This window comes from Mustela nigripes, chromosome 4 (assembly GCF_022355385.1).
Source record: "Mustela nigripes isolate SB6536 chromosome 4, MUSNIG.SB6536, whole genome shotgun sequence".
Lineage (NCBI taxonomy): Eukaryota > Metazoa > Chordata > Mammalia > Carnivora > Mustelidae > Mustela > Mustela nigripes.
The window spans coordinates 54812212-54827630 of record NC_081560.1 but is presented as its reverse complement, the minus strand read 5'-3'; the positions used below and the strand labels follow the sequence as shown (position 1 = coordinate 54827630).

Here is a 15419-nt window from a genome sequence, read left to right as displayed (position 1 = left end):
ATTTGGATACCTCTAAACAAAACTTAGACACAAATACATAAAGGATTAAAAGGTGTTAAGTATTTCTCTTACCCAAACTCTCATGACAAAGGCAAAAAAGATTGAAAAAGACACAGTACACAAGGATAAAGACAATGTGTAAAGGAAGTTACTTTAACACAACTTTGGAAACTAGGAAGGAGGTGGATGACTAGTGTATTAGTTTCCAATGACTGTTTTAAACAATTATTATAAAGTTGATGTCTTAAAATAACACCCATTTATTCTATTACACTTCTGAAGGTCAGAAATCCAAAATGGTTTCATTAACCTAAACCAAGTTTCTGGCAGAGTTGTGCATCCTTGGGAAGCTCTATGGTGTATTTCTGGGTATTAGAGCTGCATTCCTTGGTTCAGGACCCCACCTTCCATCTTCAAAGCTACAAGCAAAGTATCTTCAAATCTGTTTCATTATCCCATTACTGTCTTCCTCTTCTGAAGTCAAAAAATCACCCCTCAGGGGCGCCTGGGTGGCTCAGTAGGTTAAAGCCTCTGCCTTCGGCTCAGGTCATGATCTCAGGGTCCTGGGATCGAGCCCCGCATTGGACTCTCTGCTCAGCGGGGAGCCTGTTTCCCTTCCTCCCTCTCTGCCTGCTTGAGATTTCTGTCTGTCAAATAAATAAATAAAATCTTAAAAAAAAAAATCACCCCTCAGACTCCCCTTGTAAAAATACCGGCAATTACATTTTGGGATCATCTGTACAAAACAAGATAATTTCCCCATCTCAAGATCCATAACTGAATCACATCTGCAATGCCCCCCTATGCCTTGTAAAGTTACACTCCCAAGTTCCATGGATTAGGTCCTTGATAATATTTTGAGGCTATTATTCAACCTATCACATGTGGTAGACTAACACATCAAAGCTGAGAATTACACAATCAGTAAGGAAAGCAACAGAAGCAGGAGATTTCGTCACAGAACCACAGTAGGGAACAGTGATTAAAGCCATCAGCCACATACCTCTACAATTGGAGGTAATTGATGCGGTAGAAATCAGGAGAATTGGTTAGCTATGGGATATCATTAGATTCCTCAGATCACTTTCCCAAATGTTAACAGTCAGGTCACTTCTCCCGTCTAATGCAGTGGACTCGGGGACACTGCATATTACTAAGAGCAATGACACCACATGAAAAATGAATAGTCATTAATTATCATTGAAGCCCGTTTTCCCAATCAGCTCTAAGAATGCTTATAGGAAGGCTGATACATCCTGGGCTGGAGGATAAATGAATATTCTTTATGGAGACGTACAGAGACAATAGAACAAAAGATACTGACTTGTATGAATCTCCCAATAAAACAAAAGTTTAAATACCACATAGTAGATCACACCAACGGACAAAACCCACATACACACTCATACCTTTGGATCAATTTTTTATGTCTATTTTATAAATCCTAACAGAAAATCATGTATAACCAGACATTTGAAGAAAGCCTCTAATATAAAGACTAAAGTAAACAAAGGGGAAAAAGAAAAGAATCTTAGCAAAGAAGCAAAAGACTTTTTTCTTAAACTGGCACTTTAGATCTTCAGAGAGATTAGAATTATTATACTCATAAAAGGAGAACATGAGGTAATTTTTTAAAATGCCATGCACAGAAAAAAATAAAAATCCTGGAAGGTAAAATCATGACAGTAAAAAAGGAATTCTAGTAGAAAGGTTAAAGACAAAGATGAAGAAACCTCTCAAAAAGCAGAAAAAAGGGAAAGACTAGAATATTAAACCAGGACTTAAAACGCTGAACATTTACAATTCCAGGAAAAAAGGTAAGAAAATACAGAGAAAAGAAAATTATCAGAGATAAAAGTTCAACATTTTCTCCAAACTGGAGCCCATGAATTCTTGAAGAGGGATCATCAAGTTCTCAGCATAATGGTTACACAGATATACATAAAAATGTATCACTGTGAAATTTCAGAATACATGGGGGCACAGAGAAAATTCTAGAAGTTTCCCAAGAGAAATTACAAGAGCCCACATTGCGGAATCAGAATGACATCAGACTTTTCAACAAAAATGCTATAAGCTAGAACACAGTGGAGCAATGCCTTCAAAATTCTCAGGGAAACGAATTTCCAACTAAGAATTGTATACTCAGCCAAACTATTAAATTAAGTAGAATAGCTAAAGTTAAAAGAGTTAAAATTTTAGTACTTTTACTGCCCATGCATTCTTTTTCAGGAAGCTACAGGAGAATGTAATCAATTAAAATGAAGAGGTTAACAAAGAAGGAAGAAAACAGGAGATCCAAGCAACAAAAGACACACACACACACACACACACACACACACACACACACACACGAAAAGAGAAAAGAAAAGAAAAAAGTTTCCACTAATTTATGGTGATGAGACACCTACGACAGTTTTTTCAACTGAGTGTGATTTGGTCTCCCAGAGGACATGTAACAATGTCTGGAGACAATTTATTATCACAGGTTGGGCAGTGGGGAGAGTACTACTGGCATCTAGTGGATAGAGGCCACAGATGCTGCCAAACATCCCATACCGTGCAGGGACAAGCCCCTGCAACAAATAATTATACAACCCCAAATGTCAATAACGCTGAGGAAGTTGAGAAGTTCAGTTCTAGGCTAATGGCTGTGCAGCAGGGCGAAACAGGAACCAGTACAACTTACACAGATTCTGGATTCATTCTGTGGTCAATTTAGAACCACTGACATCTTAGATCTAAGCCTCAGAAAGTATCTTTTAACAGATGGACAACATTATGATATAACGTGAGCAGTGTGGTTACAGAGGCAGGCAGAAAGTACTTGACACAACTGAGCCATTTTCCTTGACTCTAATTGATATATTACTAATTTTTGGCCTAATAGAAAATATTTCTCATGATCCTGCCACAAACTCACATTGCAACTTTATCTTCCATCATTCTTCTCTCCCACATGGTGTGATTTTTTTAACGTAGAGCAATTGAATTCTCCATTCATTGCTCATGCTATTTTCTGCTCCTTAATTTCTCTGTCCACCTTGTTCTCCCCAGGGAATTCATTATCAACATCCAAAACTTAGCTCTGGAAATTAATAAAGCAGCAATCAATTAAAAATGAATAAAATGGCTCCTCAATGGCAATGCATTCTTATTCTTAAATAATACATATTGATCATGTAAACTGTCGGTTTAAGTATTATTTAAGGGGATTCCAGCTACTGTGATCGACAAACCCCAAAACGTACAATAGCTCAGACATAATAGAAGTTTCTTGCTCACTCTCATAAAATCCAAATTCCAAATGAGTAGGTGCCTCCCTTCTCAGAAGTAATTTAGAGGTCCAGGCACCTTCTATTTTGCAGTTCCTCCTTCTTGGCTGCCAATTTTAATGTGCTCATCAACATTAAAGGGGTAAATGGGTAAAAGCACTTAGAATAGAGGAGGTCTTTCTGGTCCAGGCCTGTACATGACATACATCGCTGTCACTTACTTTGCGTTGGCTAAAACATGGCCATATGGCCACAAATACAGCAGGAGAGGCTGGGCAATATCTACCTGCCTGCTTGAGAAGAACAAACTGTTGGTTAAGAGATAGTCAGTCTCTGCCATGGTGTGTTTCTGAAAAACGTCTTTATTACTGTTCAGAAACAAAATACCAGGAGATTTGGTTATTTGTAAGGCATAGACAGGTTATTTGTAAGGGCACACAGCTATTGAAATCACACAGCTGAATGCCAGCGAAAGGAAACATTAAGATAGAAACATTACATCACCCCCGAGGTAACAAATCAGAAGTATCCAAAGCTGGAAGAAGTGGATGATGTGCTTGGTGGAGTAGCTGCCTGAGAGATGTTGACTCTACTGTAGTCAGGTTCTAAATGTGAACGTCTTCATGCAGTTTGGACCTGCTCAGCAGAAGAGCGGATGACCGCCTTATACAAATGCTGCAGTGCTCCGTGTGGATACCGCCAGAGGGACTAGGGCCAGGCCGGCCCATCTGTGTTAGTGTCTGTTTACCTTGTCCCCAGAGGTGGGTTTCCAGCCCAAGAGTGTGAACTGTGTGTCCTGACAGTCTTTGCTGGTGTGGTAGAAAGTGAACCCTTTTAGGGCAGCTGGCCAGGAAGTCAGCAAATGCAGCCCATCTGCCAATCAGTGGATGAGCTCATTCATGTCAGGGGAGAATTTGTGGGTGGGGAAGGGTATTCATAACTCAGTGCACTGTTTAATGTCCCACTCATTTGTCTTTTATACATACTAGGTAATCAACATTCTCTCACCATCAACCCTCTTAAATATTTACCCTGTTTGCACAACTAAATAATAAAGTAAAACTTTGTAACTTAGTTTAAAAAAAAAAAAAAAAAGAAAGAAAGAAAGGAAAAGAAATGGTGGAGAGCAAGGAGGTAAACCTTGCCATAGGAAGCAAAGAGATTGCTCCTCTTTTTCCTGTGAGTCAGGAAGCTAAGAAACAGGAAAGCCAACTTTGTGAAGGAAGTTAAACAGATGCAAAGATGGCTAGGAAATAACCTGAAATGCTGAAAGGGAATTTTCTGAATACCTGAGGGATTTCTTCATATGGTGTTGAGTGTGTAAGTTGAACTGTCCACAAAATGATTGTAGCTGAGGATTTTTGTGTATGAGGATCTTATTAAGATATTCGTGTGATTTTTTTTTATAGATTTTATTTATTCATTTGACAGAGAGAGATCACAGTAGACAGAGAGGCAGGCAGAGAGAGAGAGGGAAGCAGGCTCCCTACTGAGCAGAGAGCCCGATGCGGGACTCGATCGCAGGACCCTGAGATCATGACCTGAGCTGAAGGCAGCGGCTTAACCCACTGAGCCACCCAGGCGCCCCTTCGTGTGATCTTTTATTAAGACCTTTGTGCTGGGTATTTTGCTAATTATTGAGTTCTTAAAATACCACTTTGAGATGGGTGCTACTATGTTGGGGTTTTTTGCAGGGAGTAAGTCAGTTGTCACGTGTCACAGAGGTAGGTAAGAGTCTGGGCTAAAATAGGAATCTTGGTCAGGTTACCTCCAGGGTCCTTTAAACATTTACTCACAATCACTGCTATCATTTGTTGTTGTTGCTTATCTGTTGGTCTATTTGGTTTTTTTCTTAATCCAGTCTACCAATTAAGTTATAGTGACATTACACTTCAATGTTGACATTTAAGTTAATATGCCTGCAATCTTTAATCTAATACAGATTTTTTTATACTATAAATTATTTTTTGGTGTTCATTAAAATAGTGATTATCAATCCAGTAGCCAAAAACAGATGCAAGGCTTTAAAGATAAATTTGAAGAAGAAAAAGAGGAACAATTAAGAAGACTATAAGTTAAATGGTCTCTTGAAGGTCTTCCTGGTTCTAGGAATCTATCTTTAAATTTAAGATTTTTAAGCGAAAATAGGTCTTTAAAACTTTTCTCAGAAAATTTAATTTAGAATAGTTGTCAAAAACCATATAAGTTGTGAATTTTTAAAACTCCACTAGAAATAGAAACTACTACCAACCTTAATTTTAAAAAGTGTCCTGAGAATTCTCATTAGGATACATATTCCATAAAATGAATCTTTATGAAGCAATTAATTTGGGAAAGTGTCACAACTAACATTTCATTGCTACTATGTACTTGGGCTCGTTAGTTCTTTTTTTCCTTTTACGAATCATGTTAGCAAAACATCAGTATGAATACATATTTAAGAAACTCTATGCTCTAATTAATAAAACGGGAATTTAAATAAAACAAGTCTCCCAAGCATCTCATACTTAGAATATCCTTTCACCTTGAGAACCACAAAAATAAGATCAGTTATTTGAAATGCTTGGAATATATGCTGGCCACTCCCAGTGCTCAGCTAACAAAGTTCCTTCATAATGGAATTTAAATGTCCCTTCAGTGAACTCTTTCTTGACCCTCCCAGAGAATATCAGGTAAATGGTGCCAGGACTCTGAAAAAGATTCAGAGGAAAGAGTATTATGGCTGTTTATCCATATCTTCTGTGAACACAGATAAAAGGGATTTACTTAACTAGTTTTTGCTCATATTAGAATACCTTCTTTTTTTTTTTTTTAAACGAAGAGGGTATATGTAGTCTTTGAACCTAACATTTTTACTCCATACTCAGCAAGTTCTCTCTCCTTCAAAACACAAACGATTCTGCAAATGTCAGATTTCAGGATACCATCCTAATTTAATTGCATAAACACAAGTCAACCCTAGCTAGCTTTGCTGCCTAGCCAGGCTTACAGTGGCTCTTTCCCTTTCTTCTCCAAATGCAATTTCCAACTCAACTTGCCCGATCTCTTGATGTTTCCTACATGATTCTGCTAAAATGTTGCTATATGATTATGCATTTCATTGCTTTTGCTTAATCATAGCTTAAAGGAGGCCACTTGCCATGAAATCACTAAACAATAATCTACATATATATATGTATATACACCTGATTTTATTGAGTAAACGACACTTTATTGAGTATGCGACATCATTTAACTCCAGATTTTGATTGTGGTTAAAGAGAAACATCTGAGATTCTGTTCTATGATAGTTCTTCCAGTGGTCAGGGTAAATACCCTTAGATTATAAATTCCTTAATAATAAGAAGAACTTCTTCCTTGTGCAAAATAGACTATCAGAAGAATTCACCAGGCCAATAGATCAATGACTAAGATCAATTACTAAGGCAGAGTATTCTTTCTTTGCAATGGTTACTAATATGTTGCTTTTATTTAATAAAGCACAAAATTCTTTCAAATGAGATTTTCCATTTTGACCAGCCATTTTATGCAACATTGTAAAGGAGACATAACTTTATTTCAATCAAGTCCTAGTCCAAATATCAATGTATTAATAGAGAAGCTGAACATTAATCTTAGAGAAGGGCCTACTTTTGTTTGAATTAATGCAAAGGCCATGAGAACCTGACATCTTGATCCATCTGGTCAGACATAAATGTCCTTATAATGATACTCTGGAAAGTTACTTTTGAAATCCCATTTGGTTAGACTGTGTAATGAGAGTGGCACCAAGGGTTTTAGTCTGTATCCCATCCCCATTCCCTAGAGATGGATCAACTTTTGAAGCATTTGAAAACTTAAAAATAGATTCTTGTATAGAAATTGTATTACCCCATCTTGTGTCCTTTTCCAAAGACTGCATGTTGCTGAGGAAATGTTGTGGAAGTCTTTTAATCTGATTTGTGTCTAATAAACTGAGACTGGAAGTGCCTTTGCAATTGTTGGGGAAACACTGCCCACTCAATGGTTAGAACTCAAACCAGATACCCCTCCCACTGGACAGATATTTACTTCCTTGAAACCCGGAATGATTCACTGCTATTTTCAGCTATAAAACACCAGTGAGGTAATTGGGTATGAAACATTAATATCTTTTGCTATTTCTAATCAGCACTTGAACCCATGTTCAAGGAGAAGGCCCAGAAGGGAGAGAGACAGAAACTGGTCCCCTTACCACCCTCCTGAAATGTGATGTCTACAGTTAAATACATCAGTTTATTTCCTCTGCAAATCAATTTGACACAGCTGAAGTCTGGTGCATTCACTTGCCTTTTCAATTATTTCTTTAGAACCCAAACTCAAAGATAAGCACTTTTGGGAAAAAAAAAAAAAAAAAAAAAAACAGCTAAACAAATCCATTGCTTGCATTATAGCAAACTCTTTCAGACAGAAAATGCAGTCAACAGAGATCATCCTACTGAGTTGCAGAGGTCTAAAATGTCACTTCTACAGGATATTTCCCTCCAGGAGAGATTTTGGTTTTGCTTCCCCAGATACCTTCTTTCGCCCTAGCAGTCTACAGTCATTTTAAATCAAAGGCAATGTCTGTGCTGAAAGGGGGGCAATGGTGACCCCCTCTTGTAAGGGGAACATGGAGGGAGATTCATAAGCAACTCTAACAAATAGAAAGTCCAGCTAGAAGCCTCAGGCTGGAATGGATTTTACTCTCTGCTGTGTCAGCCAAAGGCTGTGTAGCTTCAGTGAGCTCTATTTTTGGAATCACAGAGCTGATGCTACAAATCATCATGAGGTTATCTTACCAACTGTACTAAAATTTCCATTCCTTATATCACTTTGGAGCCGGTTGCCCTTAAAATGTACAAGGATATTTGTTTGGCAAAAGCCCACAGAACTGTGCTTACTGACAATTAAACTATTTTGCAAACAAAGGAATATATTGAATAATATCAGGGGAACCTGGTAAAACTTTTGGTTATTCTGTTTTTTGAGTTATGATTAGGCACAAACAACAATCCTGACTGCCTGATTTGTAACCTAAAGAGTCCCCTGTTTACCATCTTTGTGTTTCAGTGTCTTTATGATGAAATGGGATAGTGTATCACTTCAGGAGGTTACCATAAATATGAAATGAGGCGATGCATGTAATGCATTTGCAGGCTACGTGACATACATAAAGCACTAAAAAAAAAACACTAGGTCTCATCTCTTCCTCCTTTGCTGAGTAATCATGGCTCACACTCAAAAGAGCTCTTTATTGGTGAGGAGATTTCTGAAGTCACTAGTCATTTTTCATGGTGCTGCTTAGTCTTTAGTGTTTTCTTCTTGGTTTTCCTGTTGTACAGTTCTAGTAGATCAAAATAACACAATGCTTAGACTATTATTCTTACTTTGACATTTTGATTATAGTTCCAACCAAATATTTGAAGTAATGGGAGGATCTAAGTTAACCATTAAATTAATCATGAAGAAGCCACCTAGATAGCTCAGCTGGTTGAGTGTCCAACTTCGGGTTTCAGCTCAGGTCATGATCTCAGGGTTATGAGACTGAGACCCATATTGGGCTCTGCACTCAGTGTGGAGTCTGCTTGAGATTCTCTCGTGCGCTCTCTCCCTCCCCTCCCCATGTGTATTCTCTCTTTCTCTAAAATAAATATTTTTTAAAAATTAACCATTAATGCCTCTCAGAGTCTCTGGACTCCAGGAAACAAACTGAGGGTTACAGAATGGACAGGATATTAAGAAGAGCACATGTCATGATGAGCACTAGGTGTTAAACACAACTAATGACTCACTGAACACTACATCAGAAACTAATGATATACTATATGTTGGCTAACTGAACCTAATAAAAAAATGAACCATTAAAACATACTAGATTAAAAATCAGGCTTCCAGTCTAGTCCACTGTGTGCAATTATTTTGGAATTTGTAAGTTATTTTACAGAAAGCTGTTCTGTCATTTGATTCTTATAACACCATGAGTTTATGTAGGTACTTTCCCCCCTAGAATAAGTAAATCGAGAATTCCCAGCAATAAAATCACTTATATAAGAACAAACACGACATTATAAAGACAGAACTAGAAACTCAAGTCCCCTAAATTGAAAAAAAAAAGAAAATTTGTTTTTTTCCCTCATAGCATACAATATATCTTCCTGTCTATCTGGGTCCCTTTGAGCAGGTCACATGATCTTTCTCTATCTCAAGGAGGAATAACTATACTTGACTATTTCACCAGAGTATTAGAAGGATAAATGAAAATAAGGTATATGAAAAGCTCCCTATGACTTCATTCTGACACTGTGGAAGATAATATGAACTTGACACATTTTTATCATATATATAGAAGATGTTAAAGAAGAATAGGTCAGCTGTTTTCCAAAACAAAATTCTAAATGGTAGAAGAGTTTTCAGCTATATCCTCTCCTGTGAATTATGCTTGTGATTATGAAAGAAATGATAAGAGATCCTAGAAAACATGTGTATCAGATGTCTATTGCGGCTTAAGAACCGAGTGAATCAGGGCTCTCCAAAGAAAGAGAGCCAAGAAGAGATACATAGATATGTTTAAGAGGAGAGAATACCAGTAGTCAGTAATTTATCCAAAATCTGTAAAACCTCTAGTCTCCTTCTCTCCCACTTTGTATTCTCTCCTGTGAATTGTGCAATTAATCCATTTTTCATTTTAATTCCAATTAGTTCCAAGTGATAAAAATCAAGACACATTCTTAACATCTTTCATTGCCTAGAGTAAAAGGTAGCTACATACATGTTTAAAGGCATTTAAAATTTCAGCATTTGTCTCTTAGTTTTTGATGTTGGGGTTGGGGGAGTGAGGGTAAGGACTGGAATGAATACCTACAAACATCCTCAGCACCCACCTTAGGAAGTCTGTGTTTAAACTTAAGCTACATATTTTATTAGAAGAGCTACATTGGAAATTTTACTTAATATTTCCTTATAACTACAGTTTTCTTACATGAACAATATTAAGTTTTCTAATTAATCATGTTTTAGAAACTGAATATTTATAGAGTTAAACATTTACATGTATATGTATATATTTACATATAGTAATTTAGGTACATGTAGCAGAATATTATATACATACATAAAAACATATTAATACATACAGTTTTAGAATATAGCATGTCAGGCATTTCAGAAATGTATTAAAATATGGTATCTTATTTACTATAAATGAACATTTTCCCAAATGCAAGAGCCATTAAATAATGCAATAAATGAAAAGTTCCCAAAATTAAAAATTGAAAATTGTAAGGAGTGTCTTGAATGCTATATTGGAAGTGCCGGTAAATACAAGAAGCAATAGTTATGGTCCATGATCTCTTTCATGTACTTTCCTCACATAGCTCTTTCTAAATTTTCCTTTCCTAAAGCAGGCTAAGAGCTTTTGATCAAACATTTTATTCTGAATTTAATTATTTTTAAAAGCAGTCAACAGCTTTCACTTAGAAATTCCCTAACTCTGCTTCCCTAATGAACATTTAGATGCACGCCAAGTTAAAGCTTTTTTTTTTTAAACCTTTTTAAAAACATTTCCCCCATAGCTCTTAAAGTGAGAAAGTTTAGGAAAATGTGATGTATTGTACTCCTTACAACTCAAAAACACATATATCCATTTGTCCACGACTTAGAAAAAACTCTGGCCTCAAACTGAACTTAAGTAATTTGATTCCTAAGGAAACTTGGGGGTTGAAAACAAGAGATGAGGGGACCTGGGTGGCTCAGTGGGTTAAGCCGCTGCCTTCGGCTCAGGTCATGATCTCAGGGTCCTGGGATCGAGTCCCACATCAGGCTCTCTGCTCAGCAGGGAGCCTGCTTCCTTCTCTCACTCTCTCTCTGCCTGCCTCTCTGCCTACTTGTGATCTCTCTCTGTCAAATAAATAAATAAAATCTTTAAAAAAAATAAAGAAAACAAGAGATGATTATAGTTGGATAGAAAATAAGAATGAGTATCGCTCAACACATCTTTTTCATAGCACCAAATTTCTAAATGGCTAATATTGTGAACTTTGAATTTCTCTCAATTATGCAAGTGAACTTTGAAAACTCTTGTTAACAAGAAAAACTCCTGGGGAACTTATACTTCTATAGGCTTTGGAGGACACGGAGCTGAAGACAGGTCCCATTCAGGCCAAGAGTAGAGTCTGCGAAGTAAACCCCAGCCCAGGTGCTGCATCACCCCAAGACGATTCTCAGGCATCAGAAAGAAGTATATGTAAGAGAAAAACAAAACAATAAGTAGATATAAAGGAATTGAATGTTGCAGTTTAAGAGGAAAAGAAGTTCAAGTAAGGAAAGCAACATTGCAAATGGGATGGATGAAGAAGGTCTCATGAGAATTCCTTAAGTACTGAAGACAAGTTACTGGAATCAGAGGGTACAGAGCTGCTATCAGGCATCTCACAGGCAGAGGACAGTGAGCCTGATAACGAACCCCTAAATGAAAGAAGTCCCTTCTACGAACTTGGGGCCCTCTTAAAACATTCCAGACCAACAAATGTTCCTGCATACCCTGGATATCATTTAGGGAATACAGATTCTTTTTTTTTTTTTTTAAGATTTTATTTATTTATTTGACAGAGAGAGATCAGAAGCAGGCAGAGAGGCAGGCAGAGAGAGAGAGAAGGAAGCAGGCTCCCGGCTGAGCAGAAAGCCCGATGCAGGGCTCGATCCCAGGACCCTGCAATCATGACCTGAGCCGAAGGCAGTGGCTTAACCCACTGAGCCACCCAGGTGCCCCGGGAATACAGATTCTTGACATTGGAAAATGTTGCCCTTCTTTTTGGAATAGGGGGTTCTTTTGTTTGCATGCCCAAGTTTTAGCCTCAAGGAAGCATTCAGGATCTGAGTTTTTAATAACTTATTGTTTCTCAGTACCTTAGTGAACCAGAAGGGTAAAGGTTCAAGGAAGTGGAGGAAAATTGGGTTTTTCTGGGTGTTTTAGTAAAAGACTTTAACAAATAGAAAAGTGAGACTTGAAAAGTGATCTGGCTTCCCTGTTACAAAAATCACTCTCTGAAGGTTGTCCAAAATGAGGAACTCAAAAAAGATGTGTGCTGGGCTGAATTAATGTGAATCAAATGGTAAAAAATAGACAAGAATAAGAAGGAAGGCTGAATAAGCACAGAGATTAATGTGGAAGTGGCAGATCAATTTCCCGAGAGCTCAAGGATGAAAGAAAAGGAAACAACATTTATTGAGCTTATTCTATGTACCATGCACTCCATTAGGTATTTTAGCAATAATTTAATTATTCTGTTGACAAACATTTTATTTGAATGTCATATAGGTACCTTTTTAAAATAAAATTTATGTTTTTGGAACAGCTTTGCATTTTCAGAGGAAAGTTTCCATACATCCCATATTTAATTTCCCATATTAACATTTTATATTAGTGTATTTTTTTTTTTTACAAATATAGGTGTTTCTAAAGCCCTTAAGACTCTTAAGTCATTTATCATTATTTGTACAGATGAGGAACTGAGGTTCAGAGAATTGTTCCTCAAAATATGTGACGGATTTTCCCACAGTGCCACATAGCAACCTATCTTATTGCTAAAATCAAGTCTAAAGTGCATATCTAGTCAAAGACCTGGCTAACAAAATATCTTTCTTTGTACTTATACTTGGTTGTAATATTTATATGTAGTGCCCTTTATGGTCCCTCAAGAATTTTTGCGCAGGGCACCTGGGTGGCTCAGTGGGTTAAGCCGCTGCCTTTGGCTCAGGTCATGATCTCGGGGTCCTGGGATCGAGTCCCGCATCGGGCTCTCTGCTCAGCAGGGAGTCTGCTTCCTCCTCTCTCTCTCTGCCTGCCTCTCTGCCTACTTGTGATCTCTCTCTGTCAAATAAATAAATAAAATCTTTAAAAAAAAAAAAAAGAATTTTTGCACATGATGTCATTTTATTGTTTAACAGTGTTTATGGGTAAGTCTAAGGAGACCAGCAGAGTCCACAGTTGGGTCAATTGTGACCTTGCCACAATTTGTGTCATGCGATGAGGTTCAGTTTTGACATTTTGTCTGCATAGTGAGTCAGGGTACCATCAGTGCCAAAAGCTTAAAAGATACATTAATTTTTCTTTCCTCATCCATGAATCCATTTCCTCATCACATCTGTCAGTTATACTGCATTAGTGTCCCTTCTGCGTGAGGGCCCTGTATTAATTCACGATTACACTTTCTTATAAAATCCAAACCAACTTCTCTTGTTCATTTGAGCAGTTCCTGATGCTTTATCCTTGTATCTACTTGTCTGCCATTATTTGTTTCATACATAATAAGAAGCCTTCCCTCAGGTTTCTTTGTCTTGGGTTTCTCACTATCGTGACTTCCCCAGTTTAGGGGCACACTCTTAAAACAGGGATTGCACACTCCTTACGTTTGCCTCTTACCCCTGTCTATATGCCTATGAAATAAGACCCTATTAAGATGCAAACTGGGGAATAAGACCTTAACTCTAAAATGTTTAAAAATAAAGCTACCCTACAACCTAGCAAATGCACTAGTAGGTATTTAGCCAAAGGAGACAAATACAGTGATTCAAATGCACCCCAATGTTAAAAGCAGTAATGTCCACAATACCCAAAATATGGAAAGATCCCAGATGTCCACTGACAGACGAATACAAAAAAAGAGATATTACATATAATGGAATATCACTCAGCCATCAAAAAGAATGAAATCTTGCCATTAGCAACAACAAGGGTAGATGAAGCTAGAGAGTATTAGGTAAAACAAGTCATTCAGAGAAAGACAGATATGATCTCACTCATATGTGGAGTTTAAGAAACAAAACAAAACAGATGAAGGGGGAGGGAAGGAAAAATAAAATAAGATGAAAATTGAGAGGGAGGCAAACCATAATAGACATTGAACTCTAGGAAACAAACAGGGTTGCTGGAGGGGATGTGGGAGGGTGTGGGAGGGCAAGGGGGTAACTGGGTGCTGGGCATTAAGGAGCACACTTGATGGAATGAGCACTGAGTGTCACATACAACTGATAAATCACTAAATTCTACCTTTGAAACTAATAATTAAAAAAAAAAAAGCCCGTTTCCAGAACACTGAATGGACACTGCCATGTCTTCCTTTCTGATGATATTGCCTATTTTCACTCTAGTAGTTTTTTTTATCATATTCCTCATCTGTTCAGTCTACCTCTTATCAGAAGTTTTACATATTACCCAAAAGTTAGTCTTCAGAAGGGAACTTACCTTCTACTTTATTTTGTTTTTATCAAATAGCACATGAATTTTAAAAATTCAAATAGTCCAATGGGCTTATATTGAAAAATAGCAGTTTCCCCTCTCAACTTCCACCTAAATCCCTCTCTGCAAGAGGCAGCAATATTCAAGTATCCTCACTGTTTTTCTTCTCTCTTAAGACTTTCAAATTTATGCCCATATATTATTCTAATTTTCCAGTTTTGAATATTATTTATTGACTCTCTAAAATTAAAAATAAGGATTTGGCTATAATATTATCCTCCTCTCGAGTACAGAAAACAAATATTTAGGCCTAGTAGGCTTTCCCCAGCAGGATTAATCAAATACACAAATTTAAAAACTCAACGTTGAGTTTTAATATCTTAACTCTATAACGTTCACAGGTGACCCGTGTGCTGGACAAGGATTTATTTAGTTGCTTAACAACTTCTTGTTTTTCTGAAGTTAGTAAATTACTTCCTGCTTTTGTTTTGCCTCCCAGAGGGAAAGTAGAGGAATTTTCAAACTAAGAGATTCTTTGCCAGCAAATGTGCACCATGGGAAACAACATAGGAAAGTCTTTAGACTGAAGGAAAATGATGTCAGCTAGAAGCAGAGTACTCTAAGAGTGAAGAGTGCCAGAAAGTAAAAAATATAAGTAAATATAAGTACTATTTAAAATATGGTGGGAATGCAAGCTGGTGCAGCCACTCTGGAAAACAGCATGGAGGTTCCTCAAAATGTTGAAAATAGAACTGCCCTATGACCCAGCAATTGCACTATTGGGTATTTACCCTAAAGATACAAATGTAGTGATCCAAAGGGGCAGATGCACCCAAATGTTTATAGCAGCAATGTCCACAATAGCCAAACTATGGAAAGAACCTAGATGTCCATCTGTTGATGGACAT

General features: G+C 37.3%; 1 protein-coding gene across 1 annotated transcript in view; it reads left to right on the top strand.

Annotated features, from left to right (window-relative positions):
- Nucleotides 1-2461: 2461 nt before the first annotated feature.
- LOC132016300 (uncharacterized) overlaps nucleotides 2462-15419 on the top strand; it is a 32900-nt gene continuing 19942 nt past the window's right edge. Inside the window, 2 exon segments of the mRNA XM_059397527.1 lie at nucleotides 2462-2712; nucleotides 3905-4036. Coding sequence (XP_059253510.1) covers nucleotides 2462-2712; nucleotides 3905-4036 — 383 coding nt within the window.